Below are 26,351 nucleotides of genomic sequence, written 5' to 3'. Positions count from 1 at the left end.
TTACAAAGTACAGTAGACTCTCGATTTTCCGGGATAGATGGTAAAATAAAAATAACAGATAATCGATTTCCCGGTTAATCCAAAAATACAGTAAGTCCCCGACATACATTCCAGGACTTCTTACGTAAGTTGAGTTTTACATAACTAGGGAATAACTAAAAAAATATTGCTCCTATATCCGTGATATGTCAAAATTACAAAAACCACATAATATCCTCAGAAGAATGAAGAAAAATAGTTATATATTTTTAATTAGTTCAATTAAAAACTTTATCTGAAGACAGCGGCGAAGTTATTGGAGTGGCACATACAAAAATAAAACATTAAAGGAAGAAATTGTAAAATCTGATATGTAGTTCGTAGCCTTGGTTATCATAGTTGACTTCATTGGTGCTGATCCCTTCACTGCTTCTCGTATTCTGTCTTTTTCCTTTATTATTGTGTTCACTTTTGACACTGACAAATCTAAATTCCACACGATACTTGTTCATGTTTGACCATTTTCAAACATCCTTATTTTAATTTTCTGATCCGAATCGATTGCTGTCCTTTTTTTTTGATAGATTTACTAGTACCGCAGTCATTTATTCTCTTAGTCGGTACCATGATAACAGTCAAAATGAAATTTTATGTAAAGAATTTCACAGGGTTAAGGTGAAAACTCGCTATTTTCACTCCACACGAGCTCACATTTTACTAAAACACTTTTCTGGTGGTCACTACCATAAAACAATTTGCACATTCCTGGTTATTGGTCTTTTCTACTACTACAGTTCATTATAATCACAGGGATGTGATTATTCCCTTGTATAAGGCATTGGTCAGGCCACACCTTGAGTACTGTATACAGGTCTGGAGGCCTCATTTCAAGAGGGATGTAGAGCTGCTGGAACGAGTACAGAGAAGGGCAACAAGATTAGTGAATGGAACAAAGGGTTGCTCTTACGAAGAAAGGCTTAAGTTTTGCAAATTACAGAGCCTGGAGACTAGGCATCGCCGAGGTGATCTGATAGAGGTGTACAAGGCTTTGAATGGCTTGAGCATGCTCAATGCCGATGGAATTCTTCCTCTTGCTCAGAATAATCACCTGAGAGGGCATAAATTCAAATTGAGGAAGGACGGATGTCGGATAGATGTGCGGAAATTCGCCTTTAGCCAGCGGGCAGTTGGTTTGTGGAATAGACTTCCATCACTTGTTGTTGAAGTTGATAGCCTAAACAAATTTAAGGCTCAGCTGGACAGGTATTTCGAACGAATTGAGGGGTGAAATGGGAGTAGTGGTTGTTTTTTTTCTTTTTTTTTTTTTCTTTTTTTTTGGCTGATGCTGAATAAGCTTGCTTTCTTGCATCATATGCCTCTACTAATGCTAATGCTAATAAAGGTAGTAAACTCGATCGTATTGCATTTACCATAATACCGATAGCTGGAATTCTGTGGAATTTTATGTTATTATGGTGAAATGTGTGTTCCCCTTCACTAAAATCTTCAGCCATATAAAAAAACCCTAAATAAATTTTAAAAATCTTTTCTTCATTCCTATTAAGCTTGTGACTCCATATCTCGCTTGTGCAATTTTTGCATACTGTGATCGTCTTTATTGATTGCTTATTACTATTATTATTCTGTTTTAAATTTTACAATCCTAAAAAAGAAAAAAAAAATTGAGTGAAAAAAATTAACTTAAGTTCAAAGTTACGTAAGTCAGGGACTTACTACAGTACAGTATATCCGAAAATGTTCAGCAACCTACGTAAAAAATATGGCAATAGATAAAAAAACTTACCATGCACTACTCGCATGTTCAATATGAGCTTCCCTTTATTTTTTTCGATATCGATTTTAAATCTAATAGCTTTCCTTTTATTTTTTTACAATGTCATGTATGGTTTGGTCATCGACATTATTGTTATTATTATTATTATTAGCCATATGGTGCAAGGAAGCCTGAGGCTTATGCAAAAAAAAAAAAAATAAAAATTTCTGAATTACCCCAAGAGAGAGAGAGAGAGAGAGAGAATAACCAAGAAAAAGAAGAATGATGATATCCAGCTCAGGTATGCCAAGCTCATACTCACCAGATGTGAGCCCCTGGGATTATTTATAATGGTTCATTAGCGATTTAACGGATGCAACGTTTTCAAACTTGAATAATTTCAAGTTTTTGTTCAATTGAAAGCGCAACTTGTTTGCCACCCATCATTTTTGCGATTTCTAAAGAAAAAAAAAAAAAATTCGTTATGCCTTACATAAATAACGAAACAAAATTTTTCTCTTTGCAGTGCGACGAAACAGAACAATCGAAGTGATGCACTAAAACAAACTAAACATTTCTTCTCTCTCTCTTTTTTTTTTTATTAGCAGTGAGGACAGTGTATGAAGACAGTGGGGGTTGCAAAATAATAATCTCCCAATGACGACTTTATAACGCCCTGCTTGTCACTTATTTACGACTTGCAAAGCATCTGGCGCCTCCATAGCCAGGTGGGAAGGAGCAGTAGTGCGTATCACATGCTTCTTGATTAGACCGGGGTTCGAGCCTGTCACCACCAAATACGGAAGATGCGGAAAGGTCAGGGAATGACCACCCCATATCCCGGAGCAATATGGCATTAGTTGATAATGCTCCTAAAGACCAAAACAACAACAACAGTAGCAAAACATCTATTTATACCTATTCTAGTTATTACTTGAATTTTATGATTTCTGGTCGTATTTTTTATTTGGAGTCTTGAAGTGTCCCGGTTAAACCGATCCCGGTAAATCGAGAGTCTGCTGTATAGTGAAAAGTCTGCTATTTAAGCTTCTACTTTCAATAAAGTTGGTCACACGTACTGCATCTTTCAAAACTTCGTGTAAATCGGTTTGCATTTCCTTGGCTACTAATACTTCCCTATGTATAATGCAATGATTAAAAATGATATTTGGAACAATTTCCTTTACTCTGCCTTTTAAACCTTTATTTTCTCCTGTTAATGCAGCCATCAGTACAAATCGGAACACCGTTGTTCCACTTTAGATTATTTGTTTGAAAGAAAATATTTATAACATCAGAAATCTGCTGGCCCATACTTCTTCCTTCCAAAGCTTTGGAAAATAGAAAATTCTCCAAAATATCTTCCTCGTAGCAGTATCCAACATATACAATAAGTTGGGCAAGGTTTGAAATATCTGTGGATTCATCTAATTGTATTGCAAAATTTGGACTTTCTCTCAGTCGATTTAATAAATTGAATTTTATGTTTTCCGATGACTGTAAGACATCTCAAAACTGTGTCTCTCAACAGAGGAATGGTTTTTAAATCATTGCTGTATTTTTCTCCATGCATTATTGAAATAATTTTTATTGCAGCAAGGAGAATGCACTGAATTATGAAGCAGAATAAAGCTTGCGTGCAAACAGAGCCGACGGAACACGGTAAGCCTGGTAAGCAGGGCATAGGGACACCAACATCTGGGGGTGCTGAAATTCAAAATTTTTATTATAATAATATTTAATAAAAATATCTGAAGGGCACCAAATACATTTCTGTCTAGGGGCACCAAAAACCCTAGTGCCGTGCCTGTGCGCGACTCACTTGCTATGTATATTTACTGCTCCTGCACATTCGCACCTCTGACTTTTAGGCAATACAATACAGGCAATTTGAGAATTTGTCCTGTAGGAAGCACAAATTAACAGCTGAAGGGATTACCGTAAGGGATTAATTGAGTAGAAGTATCAATACATACTGAGAAGTGGCATTAGTCAGCTGCTTTTTATGTGTCCATAGACAGTGAACAAATTAAGGCACGGTGGGCAGTAGGGTTCATTCGTATCTCAGACTTAGTTCGAATAGCAAAGTCTCTGCACCTACAGTATTGAAAAAGTAATTTTAACAACAGGTTTTTAGCTTTTATGTACACAAAAATAAATTTATTTAAAAATTTCCATGACCCCTTTAATTTATCCCACAATCCTTCTGGGGGTCATGCCCCACAGTTTGCGCACCACTGGTATAGGACATAAGCAGCACTGTCTTTATTTTCACTGTGATTCTTCAGTATCTGGTATTACTGTTTATTCTTTCCAGTTTTTTTGCTAGTGCCATAATTAAATTTTGTTTTAGAAGTATCTTATCTAATTATTATTATTATTAGCCATATTGTCCAAGGAAGCCTGAGGCTTATGCTGCACCAGCCAAAAAAAATTCCCGAGTTACCCTAACACACACACACACACACACACACACACACACACACACACACACACACACACACACACACACACACACACACACACACACACACACAGAAGAATGATATCCAGCTCATGACCCTGGGTGTGCCAAGCCCATACCAAATGTGTGATATACTACATATATAATAGATTATATTAAATATATACAGGCAACCTCTGTATAGCACAGTACTTCTACAATACGGTTTCACTCTTAACACGATTGATAAATTGTGGAAATCCTCGCACAGCACAGTACTTCTACAACAAGGTTTTACTCTAACACAGTTTGAGAATTGCTGGAAATCTCGCATAACACGATATTTTTGAGCTTTTGTGCTGGGACAACCCTGTTATTATGTTAGATGTAATTTTCAGTGTAACTATTCCTTTTTGTGAATCCATGCTGTTGACTCACTAGTTGTTATCGCCTTCATGATATTTTTCTAAAGAACATTTCTAGAGGCCACTACCATAAAACAATAAAAACAATTTGCAGTTTCTGGTTTATTAGTCTTTTCTGTTAGTGTAATCAATTATAAATGGATAGTAAACTTGATCTCCGGTTTATTGGTCTTTTCTGTTAGTGTAATCAATTATAAACAGGTAGTAAACTTGATCTTCTTGCATTTGCTTTAGTACCGATAGCTAGAATTCTGCGGGTTTTCATGTTATTATGGTGAAATGTGTTTCCCTTCCATGAAATATTCAATCATAAGAAAACATAAATTTTCAGAAACTCATTACTCTGTGTCTCACTTGTGCATATTGTGTTTGTTGCAACTTGTGTGTGCCATGTTCTCTGTTATTAATTGCTTATCATTTTTACTGTTTTAAATTTTACAACCAAAAAAAAAAAGTCGGTGAACAGAAATATCAATTAGTATGTACATATTAATTAAGCTATGTATGTAAGTGTAAATTTATTTTTATTTTGCTAACTGGAAGACATTCTTCCGATTTTCACGTATCATTTAAAGTGGGGATCCACTATATTTTGTTGGGAGATCCCTGGGTTAGGGTTGAGAATTGCTGGAAATTTCTGTGCTATTGAACTTGTGCTTGTTTCAGACCATAAAAAATAATTGTGACTTCGAAGTGTGCAGTTCGTGACTTTTAAAGAGAACAGAAGGTACACGAAATCTAGATACTGCAGAAGAGATTATGCTTAGCAGAGATGAAGAGGAAGAAAATTAAATGAATGTACATTATCTCACATATAAGTATCACAGTTTGTAAGGTAAGACATTTGTTCAGTTATTACTATTTAAGTTACTACTATTATAAAAAATAAAGTTAAAATATTAGGTTATTACTACTATAAAAATTTAGTTTCCGATATTTATTTAAAAAAAGTTGTGTTTTTGTTAGCTTTTGGAATGTAACTACCCTTTTGTACTGTTTCTTAGTCCTGTATAACACGGTTTCACATTACACGAGATTTTGTAGGAACCAAACTACAGTGTTGTACAAATGTTACCTGTATATAATATCATTATATTATATAAAAAAACATAAATTTTAATTACATAAAAATATGTAATTTTTTTTTATTTTAATTTGTGTGCATATATATAAACACTTTAATATATGCAATATGCAAGAAAGCAAGCTTATATAGCATCAGCCAAAAAAAAAAAAAAAAAAACCCTTTCCCATTTCACCCATCCATTAACTCCAAACGTTTGTCTAGTTCTGCCTTGAATTTATTTAAGCTGTCACCTTCTACAACCAATGACAGATGAAAGTTTGTTCTAGCATAAATGAACTATAATTTATATAGTAATACAGATTTATGTAATAGTAGAATCCCTTAAACTAACTCAATCCATTGCCAAATTGATTAAAAACAGAATTGATAAAATGAACCATACACATGTCCTTTTTTAATTATACTAGTCACCAATGTATATGACTGCATGCATATTCATACACACACCCTTTAAATCTTATTGACACAGTATTCTTGAAGTAAGGCAAGAGTCTATCCTCCAAATAAGCTTGAACCCACAACTCTTATCAAGGGCTCACTGCTATCCTAGTAAACACCATGATCAAATCAACAAGATGAACTGTCTAATTGATAAAAAAACAAACAAACAAACAAACAATAAAAAGTGGCTGACTGAAATGAAAATGTATAAATCATACTGGAATGAATGGAAAATGGATATAAATGTGAGTTACTGAATTAAAAAAAAAAAAAAAAAAACCTTTGTCAAACTTCTCTTTCTTCTAAAATCTAATTATTATGCCATTACAATGTAGTATAGGGTATATTTTCCTAGGAGGACTATAAAGTTAGCATAGCAGAAAAACTGAAAGGACATATCAGGTAATCAAAAGAAAAAAAATTAAACCAAAATCCAAGATAAGTAATTATTATTTTTTTTTCTGTCTTACAGTGATATCTGCAAGTTACAATACATTCTGTATGCAGATTTCTCTGGTCCCGAGTGCCAAGTGATTCTAGTGATCAGGCGATTGCTCTGCAATTATAAAACAATTTCTAAAGTGATAGTGTTACATATATCTAGAGTTTAAAACTAATTCTCTGTTGTATGTATATATATATATATATATATATAGTTGCTGAAAAGTATCAGTGCAAAGGTTCCTAAGAAAGGAAAGACACCTTTCTTTTATTTATATTCTAGTTCTACTAACCACTAATCTATTTCTGCTTAGTCACTAGGTAGCACTGCTCCTACCTTCCCGTGGCGGGGTCAGAAACCTGGGAGGAAAAGCTCTCACTCTCAGGGCTAAAAGGAGCAAATATGAATGACCCAAACATTACAATCATGGATCCCAAAGATCTGACTCCTTTGAGTTGGAAAAATGAGGACAATGAGACTATTGCAACTAAAAGGCAAAAAAAGGACGTGACATTGCTTAATGCACCTACATTTATTGTCTTTCATTCTATGACAGAACAGCCATTAAGAAAACTGTCGCCATTTGTCATCCAGAAATGTTTAGAAAATGTGGTTGGAACACCAAAAAATGTTAAATGACTAAAATCAGGCGACATTCTAGTCGAGACAGCAAATGCCAAACATGTAGAAAGACTGCTTCAAATGAAAACATTTGGTGGGATCCCAGTAACAGTCTTTCCCCATAATACGTTAAATACATCGAAAGGAGTAATTTCTGAATGGGACCTTATCAGCGTCTCTGAAGAAGAAATTAAAAATGAACTTGAAGATCAAGGCGTTATAGCTGTGAGAAGGATTAAAATTACTAGAGATGGGACACTTACTCCAACCAGAAATATCATACTGACATTTAACACTCCTAAACCACCTACATCCATGAAGGCCGGATATCTAAATTGTAACATCAGACCATACATTCCGAATCCTCTCTGCTGCTTTAAATGCCAAAAGTATGGTCTTTCACAAATGGCATATCATGGTGTTGCCATCTGTTCCAACTGCAGGTCTCAGGAGCACAGCAATCAGAACTGTTCAGCCAAGAAACCGAAATGTCCAAACTGCAAGGGGGACCATTCTGCCTATTCCAAGAACTGTGAATATTGGAAAAGAGAAAAGCAGATTCAACAGTATAAAGTCGAACATTCTGTCACATACCAAGAAACTAAGAGAACAGTTGTACTGTTGAGAGTACATTGTACTCTCAGCTATCTTAAACAGACCTTCCTATGCGCAGGTCATAACGAATCAGCACACAATAGAAACCCAAACAGATTTTACAATTCCTCCAAAGAAGTCCATCTCAAACTGGGCATGAGCACTACTTACAACATCCCAGCCAAAACATCAAGAGAACCTCACCAACACATCACTCGCCGTACCTCCCATTGTAAAATACTCAGAAACGAAAGCCCTGCAAGGAAAACGTAATGTCATAAGCCAGAAGTCAGCTGAACAAGTGGAGACAGAAGAGACCAACCAAGCAGACAAATCAGTACTAGAGATTTTTGCGGGAGAAGAGATGGATACCGGAAAACCATATTTCCCCAAAAAGGAAAAACCTACATGTGAAAGATTTAAAACAGCATCTAGGAAACAGCCCAAAAACCTCTCCAAAACCAAATAATGAAAACCATAATCCAGTGGAACTGTAGAGAATTCCGTACTAATATGGGTGATATATATTATCTGATTACACAGTATGCACCGCTATGTCTTTTCTTACAAAACACCTACCTCAGCCCTCAAGACTCTCCTTAATAAAGAACTATACAGCATATCAAAAGGACAGAGTAACAGGCAGCACAACCCATGGTGGTCTGGCAATACTAGTAAATTCTCACATTCCTTCCCAGATTGTCCCATTAAACACAACACTTGAAGCGGTTGCAGTAAGCATGGCTACTAGATCCCTCATAACAGTAACAACAATTTATGTTCCACCAAACCAATATTTATTACAACAGGACTTAGAAGACATAGTAATGCAGTTACCTACCCCCTTCTGTATACTAGGAGACCTCAATGGGCATAGCCCTGTGTGGGATAACACAACCACAGATCGGAGAGAAAACAAATTGAAAAATAGAGAGACGAGAATAATTTAACTTTGTTGAACAACAGCACACATATATATGTACACATCTTCCATCAGGAAATACTACAGCTATAGACCTGTCTGTATGTTCTCCAATACTTGATTGGTCAGTGCACAGTGATCCTCTCAGCAGTGATCACTATCCAATAATCATCACCATGGCATTAGGATCCACATACAAGTCATGTATAAACCCCCAGATGGAAAATAAATGAAGCAGATTGGGAAACTTATAAATCATTTGCTAATAAACTTAAATAAACATAAAGATCATTTTGCTTGATAGTATCAACTAAATGTTGATACTATCAACAAAAACCATTAGATGCAACAGTACAATATGTAACAAATAAAATAATTCAAGCACTGAGCACTCTATCCCAAAAACATCGTCTCACTTCCAACACATCCAAAATCATGGTGGAATGCAGAATGTGTGCAGACTAAGAAAGAGCGAAACAAAACCTGGAATACTTTTCGAAGATATCCAACTTTAGAGAACCTCATATTGTTCAAGAAGACACGGGCAAGAGCCCGTGTCTTCTTGAACAATATGCATTCTTGAACAATATGAACAATATTAAGCAAGCCAGTAGGAAAGCATCCTGGATCAAATTTACATCTACATTAACAAGTTCCACACCATCTAAAACTGTCTGGAATAAAATTAACAAAATGAATGGCAGATACCAGATTACTCCAACCTCTGATCCTAAACTGTAATGGACAAGTCACTGCAGAACCGTCAAAAATAGCCAATGCACTGAGCGAAACCTTTGCCAGAATATCAGCGACCACCTCATATACGGTGCCTCCGTAGCCAGGTGGGCAGGAGCAGCAGTGCATAGCACACATTTCTTGATTAGACCGGGGTTCGAGCCAGTGACCACCAAATACGGAGGATGCAGAAAGGTCAGGGAATGACCACCGCATATCACTGGAGCAATATGGCCTTAGTTGCTAATGCTCCTAAAAACCAAAATAACAACAACAACAATAACCTCATATACTCCCAGTTTTCAAACATACAAGGTTGTTGTTGTTATTTTTGGTTTTTAGGAGCATAGCAACTAAGGCCATATTGCTCCGGGATATGCGGTGGTCATTCCCTGACCTTTCCGCATCCTCCATATTTGGTGGTGATGGGCTCGAACCCCGGTCTAATCAAGAAGATTAGACCGGGGTTCGAGGCTGAAATTTTCCACAAGAAATTATGAAGAGTACAATCTACGTTTAGCATTCCATGAATTGAAACATGCTCTATCACAGACAAAGCAGAGTGCTGTGGGACCAGACCAAATTCATTATATGATGTTAAAGCAACTCGGTGATCAATCCCAAATGGCATTACTAGAATTGTATAACAGAATTTTCCTAGAAAACCAATTTCCAGACAGTTGGCGTCATGCAATAATTCTTGCTTTCCCAAAACCAGGGAAAGACTTCTCTGACCAACGCAACTATCATCCAATAGCTCTAACAAGTTGCCTGGGAAAAGTTATGGAGAAAATTATCAATGCTCGTCTAACGTGGTTTTTGAACTGAAATAACCTTCTCAATCCAGCACAGCATGGTTTCAGGAAAAATCGTTCAACACTAGATTTACTTATCAAATTATAAAACAGTGTGCGGAATGCCTTTATCTGAAAAGATCACCACATAATGATCTGTTTCGATATAGAAAAAGCTTATGATGTGGCATGGCATTATGGGATTATCCAAAACCTATATCAGCTTGGATTACGTGGACATCTTCCTAAATATATTCAAAATTTCTTACACCAGAGGTCATTTAAGTTAGGTTGCAGAATGCTCTTTCAAAAGTCTTCACCCAAGAAGAGGGCATGCCTCAGGGGTCCGTGCTTAGCATCTTTGCTATCAAAATAAACTCCATAACTGAATGTATACCAAAACCTGTTGATACCACTTTATATGTTGACAATTTCAGTATTTCCTATCACTCTCAGAATATGAAAAGTATAGAACGGCAGCTACAAGGAGCAATAAATAAAATAAGTGAATGGGTGCAAACAAATGACTTCCGGTTTTCCAGACAAAGAACTGCATGTATACACTTCTGTAGGAAATTAAACTTAACTCTGTTCCTGAACTTAAACTGGATGGATATATGATCCCAGTTGTACCAAACATGAGATTCCTAGGGCTGCTCTTAGATAAGAAACTGACATTCCTTGAACATATTAAACAACTAAGACATTCATGCATCAAGAAGTTAAACCTACTCAAAGTTCTTTCTGCAACAACTTGGGGTGCAGATCGACATACACTACTTAAACTTTATTGAGCAATAGTATGTTACAAGCTGGATTATGAAGCACCTGTTTATGACTCTTCAAGACCAAGTGTACTGAGATGGTTAGATGCCATACACCACAGTGCCCTTCTTATAGTACTTGCTTGGAGCTTTTCGCACTTCACTACAACTCAGACGATAGAACTTATTATTACACTATGCCATCAAAATAAAATCCATTGGCGATCATCCAGATAGAGAGGTTCTGTTTTTATCTTGCTGGGAAAACTTATACCAAGCACATCCACGAATGAACCGACCTGCCAACATCCATCTAAAGGATTTACTGTTAAGCCAAGAGCTTAATTATGACAGCATAACTAGTACAACTGTGCAGGTCATTCCACCATGGATCATAATTCAACCTGCATTTTCAATCCTGGGGAAAACAACTCTACTGAGAACAAACTACCAGCAGCTACATGCAGCATACAAAGAAAAATATGAACATCACACTTTCATATACACAGATGGGTCAAAAACAGAGACCTGTGTGGGAGCTGCGATTCACTTCGAAGACTACTCTTATCCAACAACTCCCAAAATAATGTAGAAGCCATTTTGATGGACGTAAACAAAATTAAACATAAACATATAGCAGACAGCGTAATTTTCACTGACTCGCTTAGCTCTGTCATTGCCTTACAGAATGCTAATACCAAAACACACCCAGTTTTACAAGAGGTCCAATATTCAGTATCAAAGCTGTTACAAAGTAATCACAAGATCAGATTTTGCTGGATCCCAGGCCATACAGGAATAACTGGAAATGAAAGAGGAGACAAAGTGGCAAGAGAAGCTGCTACCTCTGACTATGCCTTTTGCTCAATACCATATACCAATTACAAGTCATTAATCCAAACCAGTTCAAAACAATGGCAACAACACTGGCAAGATCAAACTAACAACAAACTTTGTGTAATTAAACAAACACTTCAACCATGGACTACTAGTAACTGATCCAACAAACAGGAAGAATTGTTGCTCGATTGCGGATCGGGGATACCTATATGACTCATTCTTACCTACTCAGAGGTGAAGGACCTCCTCAGTGCCAAAACTTAAGTTCTGCTCACTGTACATCACTTCATGGCAAACTGTCCAAGATTTAACAGAGAACGTATAAGAGCCTTTCAAACAATAATGAATGCACAAAACAACCTAATGCTTAAAACAATTTTAGATGACCAGTCAAATATTAACAGTGTTTTCTTTTTCCTTAAGTTAATTGGATGCTATCAAAACATATTAAACTAATAGTATAACATTTACCCAAACGCTACGTAATTATAAAACAAAATCTTGGCTTCATTCTGAAAAACAGCAAGAAAAATTAAAAATGCCGAAATATGAAACTCTTACCTAGAATAGGCACATTATAGCCTAAGCTTCTCTTGCACCAATAGCTCTCAAACAACAACAGCAGGTTTCTCTGGCTTTTATTTCATGATTATACTTTAATTTATGTTCACAATTTAAAATATTCCATTTATGGTTTCAGTGATGAGTCCATATATGTGTCATATTTTTGTATTTTGTTATTGTTTGTATTACTGCATTTGTGCATCATATCTCTATCCAAGGAACTTACCTTGGATTTTGGTTTAATTTTCTATTTTTTTTTTTCAATAGAAAAAAGAACGACAAATCAAGCGACTTCATCGTGAAGTTGAAAAGCTAATTTCAGAAGCAGAAGGAAAAGAATCTGTTATATCCAAACAGAAAAGAGATGCCAAGTAAGACTTACTATGATTTATCAATAATGTTTGTACAGATACCAATAATTGTCTTTCCAACTAACTTGATTTTGGAAATAATTATCGAGATGGATAATTATCATTTATCACCCATTTTGAAAAAAAATTGCCCATTATTTTTAAATATTTTTTTAGTTTTTTGTAGAATGGTATATATGGTGAATATATACACTGGTGTTCAAAGAAAGTGCATCACCCCTTAAAATTGTAATTGTTGTTCAAATAACATAAGTATATGGCAATAATTCTTACAGATTTTATCAGATAAGATTGACATGTGTAGGCGATGATGTAATATTGCATCAGCTGTTAATTTCAGCTATATCAGCACGTTCTGCAAGAGTTGCAGTCATTCCTTGCTTGTGTCAGGATGTCATGTTTACGTGCAGTTGACGCCATGAAGAAAGAGTGCTATTGTTGCTTTACGTGAAGAAGGATGTTCTTCCCATAATATTGCTTATAGTGTCTTGTAATCAGGTAATCAGTCACCAGTGAGTAGATTTCTTTCCAAACTCAAAAATGCTGATTCTGCTGATAGGGAAAAAAGGAACCGAATGCGAACACTCTACTCCAAAACAGGACCGCATCTTGAAGCAATTATGCCTTAAAAACCGTAAAGCTTCTTCGTCTGAGCTGAAAAGAGAATGGGAAGAACATACAGGAGTGGTAGCAAGTGCAATAACCGTCAAAAGACCCCTCTTCAAAAATGGACTTGTAGTAGCCTGTCATCCTAAGAAGAAGCCCCTTCTCACACAAAAAATGAAAAAGGTCTGATTAATTTGGTGTAAGGAGCATGTCAAATGAGATGGATCCCCCGAGCAGTGGAAGTCAGTTATTTTCTTGGATGAGAAGAAATTCAACCTGCATGGCTCTGATGAGAGACAAATGATTTGCTGTAGACGTGATGAAGAATACCATCCAGACTGTGTGGTCTCTACAGTGAAATTCCCTACCAGCCAAAATGATATGGGGGTGCATTTCACATCGTGGAGTAGGTCAGCTGCAGTTTATAAAAGGTTCTGAAAATGCCATTGGATACCTGGCTATATTGGAAGGCAAATTGCTGCCAACCATTAGAGACCATTTCAACTTGCCAAGTAACTGCATCTTTCAGGACGACTCTGCTCCTTATCATTGGGTTAAAAGTGTAAGAAGGCACTTCTGTAGTTACTTTAGCTTCATTTCTGCATTAGAGGTTCAACAGTAATGTGTTTACATTTGTTACAGGTGAAAAAATGGTTGGAAGAACGGTCCATTACAACTGTTAGCTGGCCAGGAAACAGCCTGGCCGGACCTGAATCCAATAGAGAACTGTTGGCATCGTGTGGAATCAGCAATTGTTAGATAGAAACTAAAGACCCTTCGTGAAGCCATAATTTGTGTTCGGAACCATGAACTATCAGTTTATTATCTTCAGAAATTGATCTTGTCAATGGTATGTTGCTGTCATCCGGGCCAGAGGCAGTTCAACTAAATATTAGTTTGCACCTGGTGAACTTTTCATTTTGTTTTCCATTTAAAATGATAAACTGAAGCAAATTGAGGGCTTCTGAAAACAATTTTAGCCATAATTGTCGTGTTTACCAAAACTGTTACATAAAGGTTGCAAATGCTCATTTCGAAATATTTTGAGAGCACCTGTCAAATATTACTTAGTTTTGCGTTAACTATTAATAAATATCTTTTGTTTATATTTCTATTTGTGATGCTAGTCATTAATGTAACATACCATCGCATAAAAGGGTTAGAAATGTAAAATTACTAGGTGATGCACTTTCTTTAAACACGTGTGTGTGTGTGTGTACACATACTCAAATAAAGGTAAAATAAAATGAAGTAAGATGTATGCCAGTAGCGTCCGCAAAGTGAAAATGAGAAGGGGGACAGAAATAAGAGAGTGCTGTTGGAGAAACACTCCTAAATAATTTAGAAAATGAAGGCCAAATAAAAAGAAATTTAATGGCACCCCTTTGATGGCACTGGTTTCTGAATTGTGTGAAATATCACTAATGTGGAAATGTAATCTACCAACAATACAAGACTAATAAATTTAAAATAGCAAAATAAAATAAGAAAATAAGATAGACTGACCATTATGCCTTTTTGTTCGCCTTTTAAACTACAATTTATTTGTAGTAGGCTTTCGGTCGTTTTATTTTAGCACTGCATAAGGATTACCATTATGCAAATCTGTGATGCAAATCACAGAGCAAAACAGTTGCTCTGTGACCCTTTTAATGTTAGTGTTGGGGTGATGTAAGGTTAAATTGACTTGGATGGCTGCTTTAATATGGTATCTGATGAACTTAACAGGCATTCTGTTCTGGATTAAATTAGTTTTCAGTTTTTGTAATGCCTCCAGCTTGTTTTCCTACTTACTACAGATGTGTATTATTCTGTTAGTTTGATTTCTGATTAGATTACCATGTATTTGTTTTTTTAAATTGGTCTCGCAGTTTGTGAGCCTAATGGCTTGGTAGTTGAAATTGTCGCTTTTGTCAAAGTGTCCTTTGTAGACTTTATTTTCTTTGATAGTTATTTCGCTGTTGAGGTATGTGGCTTTTAGGGTTGGTGCATTCGATGGTCAGGTCTGTGGGATATATTTCGAGTGCTAATCTGTCGAATTTAAGCCATATACCTCGACAGCGAAATAACTATTAAAGAAAATAAAGTCTACACAGGACACTTTGACAAAAGAGACCATTTCAACTTCCAAGCCATTAGACTCACAAACTGGGAGACCAATTTAACAAAACAAATACATGGTAATGTAATCAGAAATCAAACTAACAGAATAATACACATCTGTAGTAAGTAGGAAAACATGCTGGAGGCATTACAAAAACTGAAAACTAATTTAATCCAGAACAAAATGCCTCTTAAGTTCCTCAGATACCATATTAAAGCAGCCATCCAAGCCAATTTAACCCTACATCATCCCCAACACTAACCCTAATAGGGTCACAGAGCAACTGTTTGGGCTCCTATTAGACCCCCAGATTCATTGCACTCAGACAAGGCTTGTTGTCTGCAACCCAGATGTCCAAATTGAACCCCTAATACAACAATAAACCCCATAGTTAGTACCCCATAAACCCCATACCAATCCCGTAAGGGATTGGTATGGGGTTTAGTGAGTATTAACTTCACTGGATATTATAAATTTGACAGCAAAATATGATATAAACGGCAACAAATGCAAACACGCTATACCTCTCCTTCGGATCATAATAAAGTCCAAAGCACCACAAGGTTAAAATCACCGATGGGGGGTATGTAAATATGTATATAGTTATCCCACTGGCATACATGTGCTGTTATGCTGTAGAAAGGTTATACCAGTTATACAGTGGATAACATTACCAATTTGATTAAAAAAAAATGTAATCTTAAAATGTATTAACCCAAACATCTATATAGTTATTCACCGTAATCCCTAACCATTGACTACACATTTAATACGGTCGCATAATCACTAACAAACAAATTAACCCATCCTTTAAACATATATAATTATTAATGACAGACTAACCAACAAATCAGACCAGATGGTGTCCCAGCCTCTTATAAAGCGGCTCCCGGACAGATTGCACTTGCTCTTTCATACCAACCACCAGCTATAGTGATCGCAGGTAAATACCTATATACTTTTTATATTTACTCTGATACATACCCGTCGGTCTTTGGATATCAATCCCAGTTTGCAGCTAATAATAATCCAAAAATTTAAACTAAATTAATTAAAAATAAATTAACAATTAAATTTTATTTGCCTTATACACTAGGACATCCATAACTAAACAAGAGTACATACTTACTAAGCAAAACTATTATTGAGACTACAGAAACGGGTATGCATGAGATATTCTTTTAGATGGCTATCTGTCATTAGCATTAGCATTAGTAGAGGCATTTGATGCAAGAAAGCAAGCTTATGCAGCATCAGCCAAAAAAAAAAAAAAAAAAAACCACTTCCACTTCACCCCTCTGTTCGTTCAAAATACCTGTCCAGCTGAGCCTTAAACTTATTTAGGCTATCAACCTCCACGACAAGGGATGGAAGTCTGTTCCACCAACCAACCACCCGCTGGCTAAAGGCAAATTTCCGCACGTCTATCCTACACCTGTCTTTCCTCAATTTGAATTTATGCCCTCTCAGGTGATTATTCTGAGCGAGAGGAAGAATCCCATCAGCATTGAGCATGCTCAAACCATTCAATGCTTTATACACCTCTATCAGATCACCTCGCTGGTGCCTAGTCTCCAGACACTGTAATTTGCAAAACTTAAGCCTTTCTTCGTAAGAGCACCCCTTTGTTCCATTCACTAATCTTGTTGCCCTTCTCTGTACTCGTTCCAGCAGCTCTACATCCTTCTTGAAATGAGGCCTCCAGACCTGTATACAGTACTCTAGGTGTGGCCTGACCATCGCCTTATACAATGGAATAATCACCTCCTTATCCCTGCTGGAAAAATTCCTGTATATCATTGACAATACTCCATGAGCTACTCTTGCAGCCCGTCTGCACTGTTCAGAGAACTTCATATCTGCCTGCACAACCACCCCCAAGTCCCTGTCTGCTCAAAGCCCCTGAGGAAGTAGCAGAGAGATGACATTGTGGAGGAATGTTGCCTTCCTAATTCTTCCTAGCTATATTCCTAATATTTCTTGACTATCTTTAATAATTCCCCTTATTTCCTCTCTCCTCTTACTTTAAATCTTTCCAAACTTTACATTTATATATTTATTAACTTGATTCCATGTTAATTGTTAACATGAAACTATAGGCGAACCAACAACTGCTAGAACTATGGCTAGCCAGTTAGTTAGGCCTTAATTACCGGTAATGCTTCCCGCCCAAAACAATAAAAATTTTCGCCACCATTTGCAAAACAAAAATCAGTCAGGACTTTGACCTAATATATCAATGTGCATATAATGTCTAATTGTTTAATTCTACGATAGCATTAACACCGCATAACTGCATCATTGTCACAACTGAAAATTTAATAAAAATAGAAATAGGCATAAAAGTAGTGTTCAAGAATATACACTGGTGTTCAAAGAAAGTGGATCATCTAGGAATATCACATTTCTAACCCTTCTTTGCGATGGTATGTTACATTAATGACTAGCATCGCAAATATAAATATAAACAAAAGATATTTATTAACAGTTAAGGCAAAGCTAAATAATATTTGAGAGATGCTCTCAAAATATTCCAAAATGAGCATTTGCAACATTTATACAACAGTTTTGGTAAACACAACAATTATGGCTGAAATGTTATCAGAAGCCCTCAATTTGCTTCAATTTATCATTTTAAATGGAAAACAAAATGAAAAGTTTGCCAGGTGCAAACTAATATTTAGTTGAACCACATCTGGCCCTGATGACAGCAGCACACTGTCGAAGCATTGACAAGATCAATTTCTGAAGATAATCAACTGATAGTTTGTGGTTCCAAACATGAATTATGGCTTCCTGAAGTTCACGAAGGGTCTTAGATTTCTTTCTGGCAACTGCAGATTCCACACGATGCCAACAATTCTTTTTGGATTTGGGTCCAGGCTGATTCCTGGCCAGCTAACAGATGTAATGGACCGTTCTTCCAACCATTTTTTCCCCTGTACTAAATGTAAACACATTACTGTTGAACCTGTAATGCAGAAATGAAGCTAAAGTAACTACAGAAGTGCCTACTTACACTTTTTGCCTGATGACAAGGAGCAGAGTTGTCCTGAAAGATGCAGTTACTTGGCAGGTTGAAATGGTCTCTAATGGTTGGCAGCAATTTGCCTTCCAGTATGGCCAGATATTCATTGGCATTTATGGAACCTTTTATAAACTGCAGTTGACCTACTCTGCGATACGAAATGCACTCCCATATCATTTGGCTGGTAGACAATTTCACTGTAGACACTATACAGTCTGGATGGTATTCTTCACCATGTCTATGGCGAATCATTTGCCTCCCATCAGAGCCATACAGGTCGAATTTCTTCTCGTCCCAGAAAATAACTGACTTCAACTGCTCGGGGGTCCATTTGACATGCTCCATACACCAAATTAATCCAGCCTTTTTCATTTTTTGTGTGAGGAGGGGCTTCATCTTAGGACGAATGGCTACAAGTCCATTTTTGAAGAGGCGTCTTCTCACTGTTACTGCAATTGCTACCACTCCTATATGTCTTCCTATTCTCTTTTCAGCTGAGACGAAGAAGCTTTAAGCGGTCCTGTTTTGGTTTATAGACTCGTCTACATCTGGTTCCTTTTTTCCTATCAGCAGAACCAGTATTCTTGAGTTTAGAAAGAAACTTAGTCACTGTCGACTGATTACAAGACACTCTGTAAGTAATATGATGGGAAGAACATCCTTCTTCACGTAAAGCAACAATAGCACTCTTTCTTTGTGGCATCAACTGCACGTAACTCGCCATCCTGACACAAGCAAGGAATGACTGCAACTCTTGCAGAGCATGCTTATATAGCTGAAAGTAACAGCTGATGCAATATTACATCATCACCTATGCGTGTCAGTCTTATCTGATGCAATCTGAATAAATATTGCCATATACTTACATTATTCTGATGACAATTACAATTTTAAGGGGTGGTGCACTTTCTTTGAACACCAGTGTGTATATATATATATATATATATATATATATATAAGTGGCAGACAAAAAAATTGCATCACTTGTGAATTTTGCAAATAATGTGTTTTGGGCTGCATTGTGGGTTGCAGAAATGTTCGAAGTGCATTTGTTAGATGGGATATATATCTCTGTGAATGAAATTCAATAAAAAGACTCCACCTGATATACCTAATTTCCATAAATATCTTTCCAAAGGATAAAATGGGCAATTAATAGAAATATGAGAAATCATGCAAATGGAAATCTTGACAACCAAACATACATTTTATTGTATTTATGTGTACAAACTGAAATGACAAGTTAACGTAATAGTATTATGTACTGTAAATCAGCAAAATAAGTCCTCATTATTTTCTTTTCCTACTTGAGCTGCAATTACAGCCTTAAAATGATCTAGCATAGAGTTAATCAACTTCTGGATATATGGTTGCCCAATTTCATGGTACCACACCCTTACAGTGCTCTCTTGCAGCTGAATCTTACTTGTTGGCTTCTTCTGAGCAATTTTAGATGACATTATGTACCAGCAATTTTCAATAGGGTTCAAATGTGGACTGTTGCCGTGCCAGTCCAGCACTGTAATGCCAATATTTCTGAGGTATGACTGCACCTTAAGGGAGAAAAACAAGGGAAAACATTGGCATAAGTATGTTTTAAGCCTTGTGAGACAAGAAAACAAACTCATCATTAAATATAAATAGCATAAAACTTATCAATTTTGCTGTGTGGCAAAGTGCTGAGTCCTGTTGAAAAATGCAGTTTCGGATGTCTGTGTGGTGATCCCTAATAACGGGTTTCAGGCACTCCTCCAAGACGGCAGTGTAGGTTTCTACATTCGCCATTCATTTAATAAGCTTAATTCACCCACCCCTTTGCTTGTTATGCATCTCCAGACCATCTGACTGGCAGGGAACTTTATAGTCGGTGTTATGCCTCCGATTTTCGTCTTCTGACATATCACTTCCCATCTGAGCCATGCAGGTTGAATTTCGATTCGTCAGAAATGATAATGGTGTCTCATTGCTCTTTTGTCAATGAAACATGCTTTTTAGCCCAAGCAAGTCGCTTTTTCCTCATTTGTTGGGTCAAGAAAAGCTTCTTTTACATTTGCTAGTAGAGATAAGGATGTCATAATCCCATTATATAAGGCTGTTGTTAGACTACACTTGGAATACTATGATTTTCAGTATTCCACACTTGGAATACTGAAAGGGTCCAAAGACTGGTAACTCCACTGGTGATATCAGTAAAAGGGCATCCATATGAGGAAAGACTTTGAATATATGGGTTGCCGTGCTTCGAAACTAGGCACCTTAGAGGGGACTTGATTGAGGTGTTTAACGCTCTGAGAGACATAAGTAAAATGAATGAGGATGAAATATTACAGTGTGGTTATAAATGACTCTAGAACTAGGGGTCATAATTTCAAGTTACGGGTGGGGAGATGTTTAGACTTGATTGCAGAAAGTTTTATTTTAGCCATTGAGTTATAAATTACTTGAATAAGTTAGCATTAGCATTAGTAGAGGCATATGATGCAAGAAAGCAAGCTTCTTCAGCATCAGCCGAAAAAAAAAAAAAAAAACCACAACTACTGCTCCCATTTCACCCCTCCGTTCGTTCGAAATACCTGTCCAGCTGAGCCTTAAAGTTGTTTAGGCTATCAACTTCAACAACAAGTGATGGAAGTCTATTCCACAAACCAACTGCCCGCTGGCTAAAGGCAAATTTCCGCACATCTATCCGACATCCGTCCTTCCTCAATTTGAATTTATGCCCTCTCAGGTGATTATTCTGAGCAAGAGGAAGAATCCCATCGGCATTGAGCATGCTCAAGCCATTCAAAGCCTTATACACCTCTATCAGATCACCTCGCCGATGCCTAGTCTCCAGACTCTGTAATTTGCAAAACTTAAGCCTTTCTTCGTAAGAGCAACCCTCTGTTCCATTCACTAATCTTGTTGCCCTTCTCTGTACTCGTTCCAGCAGCTCTACATCCTTCTTGAAATGAGGCCTCCAGACCTGTATACAGTACTCAAGGTTTGGCCTGACCAATGCCTTATACAAGGGAATAATCACATCCCTATCCCTGCCAGAAAAATTCCTGTATATCATTGATAAGACACCATGAGTTACTCTTGCAGCTCGTCTGCACTGCTCAGAGAACTTCATATCTGCCTGCACAATTACCCCCAGGTCCTTTTCATTCTCTACCACTGTCAGCGTAGTACCACAGAGTTGATATGTTCTTCTGGGGTTACTGTTTCCCACATGTAGTACTTTACATTTGTCAATGTTAAACTTCATTTGCCACCTCACCACCAAATACGGATGATGTGGAAAGGTCGGGGAATGACCACCGCATATCCCGGAGCAATATGGCCTTAGTTGCTAATGCTCCTAAAAACCAAAACAACAACATTTGCCACCTCTCAGCCCATCTATTCAACCTTTCCAGATCCTGTTGCAGCAGCATAGCATCAGTAGTGTCCTTAACAAACCTGCCAACCTTTGTATCGTCTGCAAACTTGGACATTAAGCTTGATATACCATCATCAGTATCATTTGTAAATACAGAAAACAACAATGGACCCAACACTGAACCCTGAGGAACTCCACTAATAACATTAGTCCACGTTGAGCAGTGTCCATTGATTACCACTCTCTGTCTTCTGCCACTCAACCGTCCCTTTATTATCCATAGCAGCAATTTGCCTCCAATGCCACACTGCTCCAATTTGTGCAGCAGTCTCCCATGTGCAACAGTATCAAAAGTCTTTCTAAGATCCAAATATATAATATCAAAGTTATTCCCTGCATCCAGTTCTTTTGTGTGTGACTACATCATAGTATCCAATCAAATTGGTCAGACAAGACCTGCCCTTAACAAAACCATGCTGTGTCTGAGCTATAACTGAATTCTTGTCTAGATGATCCTGCAGTGCTTCTTTAACCAGTGCCTCCATTAATTTTCCTGGAACCGAAGTTAAACTAACAGGTCAGTTAAACTAACACCTCTACCACCCAAGTTACCTACTTGGGTGGTAGAGGTTGAAAGTTTGGGGAAATTTAAAAGTCAGCTGGTTACTTACCTACAGGAGGAGGAAAATGCATAAGTTGTCTATTTCCTTTTCTGTTATTAATTATTTATTTTTTAAAATTTCTTATTATTATTATTATTGCTCTTATATTATATCTCCCTGATTGGGGCTTCCACCTCGTGACGGGTATTGCTACTGAGTACACAGGGTGGTTGTTGTTACGGCCGATGCTACTGTTGGGGTGCCTCCGTAGCCAGGTGGGAAGGAACAGCAGTGTGTGTAGCACACACTTCTTGATTAGACCGGGGTTCGAGCCCGTCACCACCAAATACGTAGGATGCGGAAAGGTCAGGGAATGACCACCGCTTAGACCGGGGTTCGAGCCCGTCACCACCAAATACGGAGGATGCGGAAAGGTCAGGGAATGACCACCGCATATCCCGGAGCAATATGGCCTTAGTTGCTAATGCTCCTAAAAACCAAATAACAACAACAACAGCTACTGTTGGTCGAGGAACTCTCTGACTATCCTTCTGGTGTTCAGAGTTGCAACTTTCTGGAGTTCCTTGTAGGTGTTCACTGGGAGACCTATTGCTGCTAGGCTGTTATGTAGGGTCTTTGGCACCATACCTGTGGTTCACACGATGATCGGAATAGTCGTTACTTGTTGCATATACCACATCTCTTTTTGATCTCCTGTCTTAGGTTCGTGTACTTCCTAATTTTTTCCCCATGGGTTTTCTGCATGTTGCCAGTGTTGGGTACTGCTATGTCAATCAGATAGGTAGCATTTTCCTTCTTGTCCACAAGGGTTATGTCCGGTCTGTTGTGCTGGATTGTTCTATCCGTTATTATGGCGCGGTCTCTAGTACTGCCTGGGGTTCATACTTGTAGTACAGTACACTTTCTTCGACCAACTATAATTTCCTTGCTAGCTTCTGATATACTATCCTGGCTATCTCGTTGTGTCTATGAGTGTACTCAGTCTGGGTGATCATCTTGCATCCCGTGGTGATGTGTTGCATTGTTTCTGAGGCCAGGTGGCATCATCGACATGTGTCATTGAACCCTCCCGGCTCCTTGGCGATGTATTTTCTATAGTTCCTGGTGTTGATTACCTGGTCTTGGATGGCGAGCATGATTATTATTTTATTTTTATTATTATTTTTTTTTTAAATTTATTATTATTTTTATTTTTTTGCTGGTGCAGCATAAGCCATAGGCTTCCGTATACCATGTGGCCATTGCTGATACTAATACTAAAATACATCTCATTTCCTTATCTATCTCACATTGCTCAACATGGTTTTCATTCTCCTTATAAAGCAAATACTTATTTCCTTCTTTCAAAAAAATTTTTAGAAAGAGGAATTAAAAATATTGAACCTATTAAACTATTGTAACAAAACTATTGTAAAAACTGACTATTATTTAAAAAATTTTGACTTTCGATCAACACTCTTAAATTTGATGATTTCTCTTTTTAAAGAGAAATCATCAAATAAAAAAAGAATAGTAAAGGATGATTTCTCTTTTTAAAGAGAAATCATCCTTTACTATTCTTCTCCATACAAGATTAAGGACTCTCAATACATGAGGGTTGGTAAAACTCTGTGGTATTAAGTTACTTCCATTTCCTTCCAGGACATAAATGTTAATACTCTCACTGATCCAAAAACTGTGAAACTCTGGTGCTGGTATCTTCTACAAAAATGGCAGTCTTGTTGTTCCACCTCACTGAAAGGTTCTGTTATATGCGAGTTAGTTCTGGAAGTACCTTTTGCTTCTTCAAAATCTATTCTTTCTTGGTTCAACACCCACTCTACACACTGTTTTTGTTAACCGGCCATGAATCTTTAAACTTGCAGGATTTAATCTTTCCAGTTCTTCACTCTGTTCTTGCAGTTGACCTGAAGATTGGAAGCATGTGCACTTCCATTGTACCTTCTACTCTGATTTGTCAGACCTATAGTAAACTTCATTCTTTGAAGATCATCACTGACTGCTGTCTCATCATTGCTGCTTTCAATATCTTATCGCCTGACTCAGATAATGTTTGACCACTGTCTACCTTGCTGGGTTTTTTTTTAATTAAAGATGAGTGAGTCTTTGTGTGCTGGCACTGACTTCAGCCAGTGTAGAATCTACTCTCTTTCTGTACTCCTTTTTTTTTTTTTTTTCTCTACTCTTCTTTCTTCTATTTAGTTTTGTGTGTGTAAATAAGTTAGAGAGAGTATGTGTATGAACTGGCAATAGTTTACAGTGTGAGATATCTCTTGATTCTCCCTAGTTAGAGCTATGAGTATACGTCAGAAGATTGTCCACCTCATAGCAAGGATGGGAACCAGAAGTGACTTCCTGTGCAGTTGCTACTCCCAGTTGGCCAGTTGACAACAAAGCAACAACACTGTTTTATATTACACTACACATTACTGGATTACAGATTTCTGTTTTCAGTACAGGCTTACATAGCAAAATTGAACACTCATTCTGGTGCTGCTGCATATCAGGGTATGGACAGGTGAACTGCGTAGGTTTTTTTTTTTTTTTTTTTTTTTTTTTTCTGGCTGATGCTATATAAGCTTGCTTTCTTGCATCATTTGCCATTACAGCCACTCCTCAACTTATGTAAGGGTTGCATTCTGAAGAACTCTAAGTAAGTCGAATTTTACGTGTTGGAATTTCCCCAAAGGCTTATGCAGCACTCAGAGATGTGGTGTCACACAGATATAAGGAATGCAGAACTGGAATTTGGGGAGTACAATGTGTACAGAAAGGATAGACAGGATAGGAAGGGAGGAGGGGTTATGCTATTAGTTAAGAAACACATAAAATCCAAGGAAGTGAAGCCAGTCGACATTGCTGGACAGTGCAGTGTCGAGTCAGTTTGGTGTGACATAAGCATGGGGAGATCAAAATTTAGAGTAGGAGTGTGCTATAGGCCTAATGACTCTGATGACTATAATAAGAAACTGTACAGGGAAATAGAGTGGGCCAGTACATCAGAGAGTCTTATAATGGGGGATTTTAATTTCCCAGATATTGACTGGAATTTGTGGATTGGTCACTCACACACTAGCAAGGCTTTTGTGGATTTATTAGATGGTTGTTTTCTACATCAGCATGTTCAGGAGGCAACTAGAGGGAGTAATACTCTTGATTTGATTATCAGTAGTGATTCTTCATGCATTAAGAATCTGCAGATAAAGGAACCACTAGGTGGTGGTGATCACAGTGTGCTGAAGTGGGATTTACTCAAAGAGGTAACTGCCATCAGAGATAAAGGGAAGGGTTTTTGCTTTCGTAAAGGTGACTCTGATAGTCTGAGACAGTATTTAAATTCTATACAGTGGGACCAACTCATGATGTTACCAATGGCAAATTCAAAATGAGAAGCATTAAAAGAACTTATCTTGGAAGCTACTAGGCTTTACATACCGACTAAGAAATATTGTTCAAGGTTTAGGCCTAAGTGGATGTCAGATGAACTAATGAGACATATGGCAGAGAAGAAAAATGCATGGGATACATATTAGTAAAATAATAAGAGGAGTTTACCGCAATATAGTACGTAGAACACTTCCATATGATACCCTCCAGAAATTAAAACGGAAAAAACAAAAAAATCGACAACTTACCGATACATTAGAGTAAAATATAAATAATTAAATAATCAATTTAACACAATTCAAATCAATTTAAAACAATTAAAAATCAAATTAATCCAATTAAAAGAATCTAACGAAAATATTCAAAAAGATTTTCCTTCCTGAAGCTGACAACGCTTTATTTTCATTCCTCTGATTACGACATACGATCGAAAAGCGTTGTCA

The 26,351-nt window shown here is 37.1% G+C and overlaps 1 protein-coding gene across 1 annotated transcript in view; it reads left to right on the top strand.

Moving 5' to 3' along the window:
* LOC150085326 (uncharacterized) overlaps positions 1 to 26,351 on the top strand; it is a 178,906-nt gene that overhangs the window by 99,926 nt on the left and 52,629 nt on the right. Inside the window, exon 6 of the mRNA XM_090374527.1 lies at positions 12,693 to 12,796. Coding sequence (XP_090230653.1) covers positions 12,693 to 12,796 — 104 coding nt within the window. The remainder of the gene's footprint in view (positions 1 to 12,692; positions 12,797 to 26,351) is intronic.

The sequence above is a fragment of the Mastigoproctus giganteus genome, chromosome 5 (assembly GCF_048544385.1).
Source record: "Mastigoproctus giganteus isolate SK-2022 chromosome 5, ASM4854438v1, whole genome shotgun sequence".
Taxonomy (NCBI): Eukaryota; Metazoa; Arthropoda; class Arachnida; order Uropygi; family Thelyphonidae; genus Mastigoproctus; species Mastigoproctus giganteus.
The sequence above is the reverse complement of the archived record's forward strand: the minus strand, read 5'-3'. Positions and strand labels throughout refer to the sequence as shown.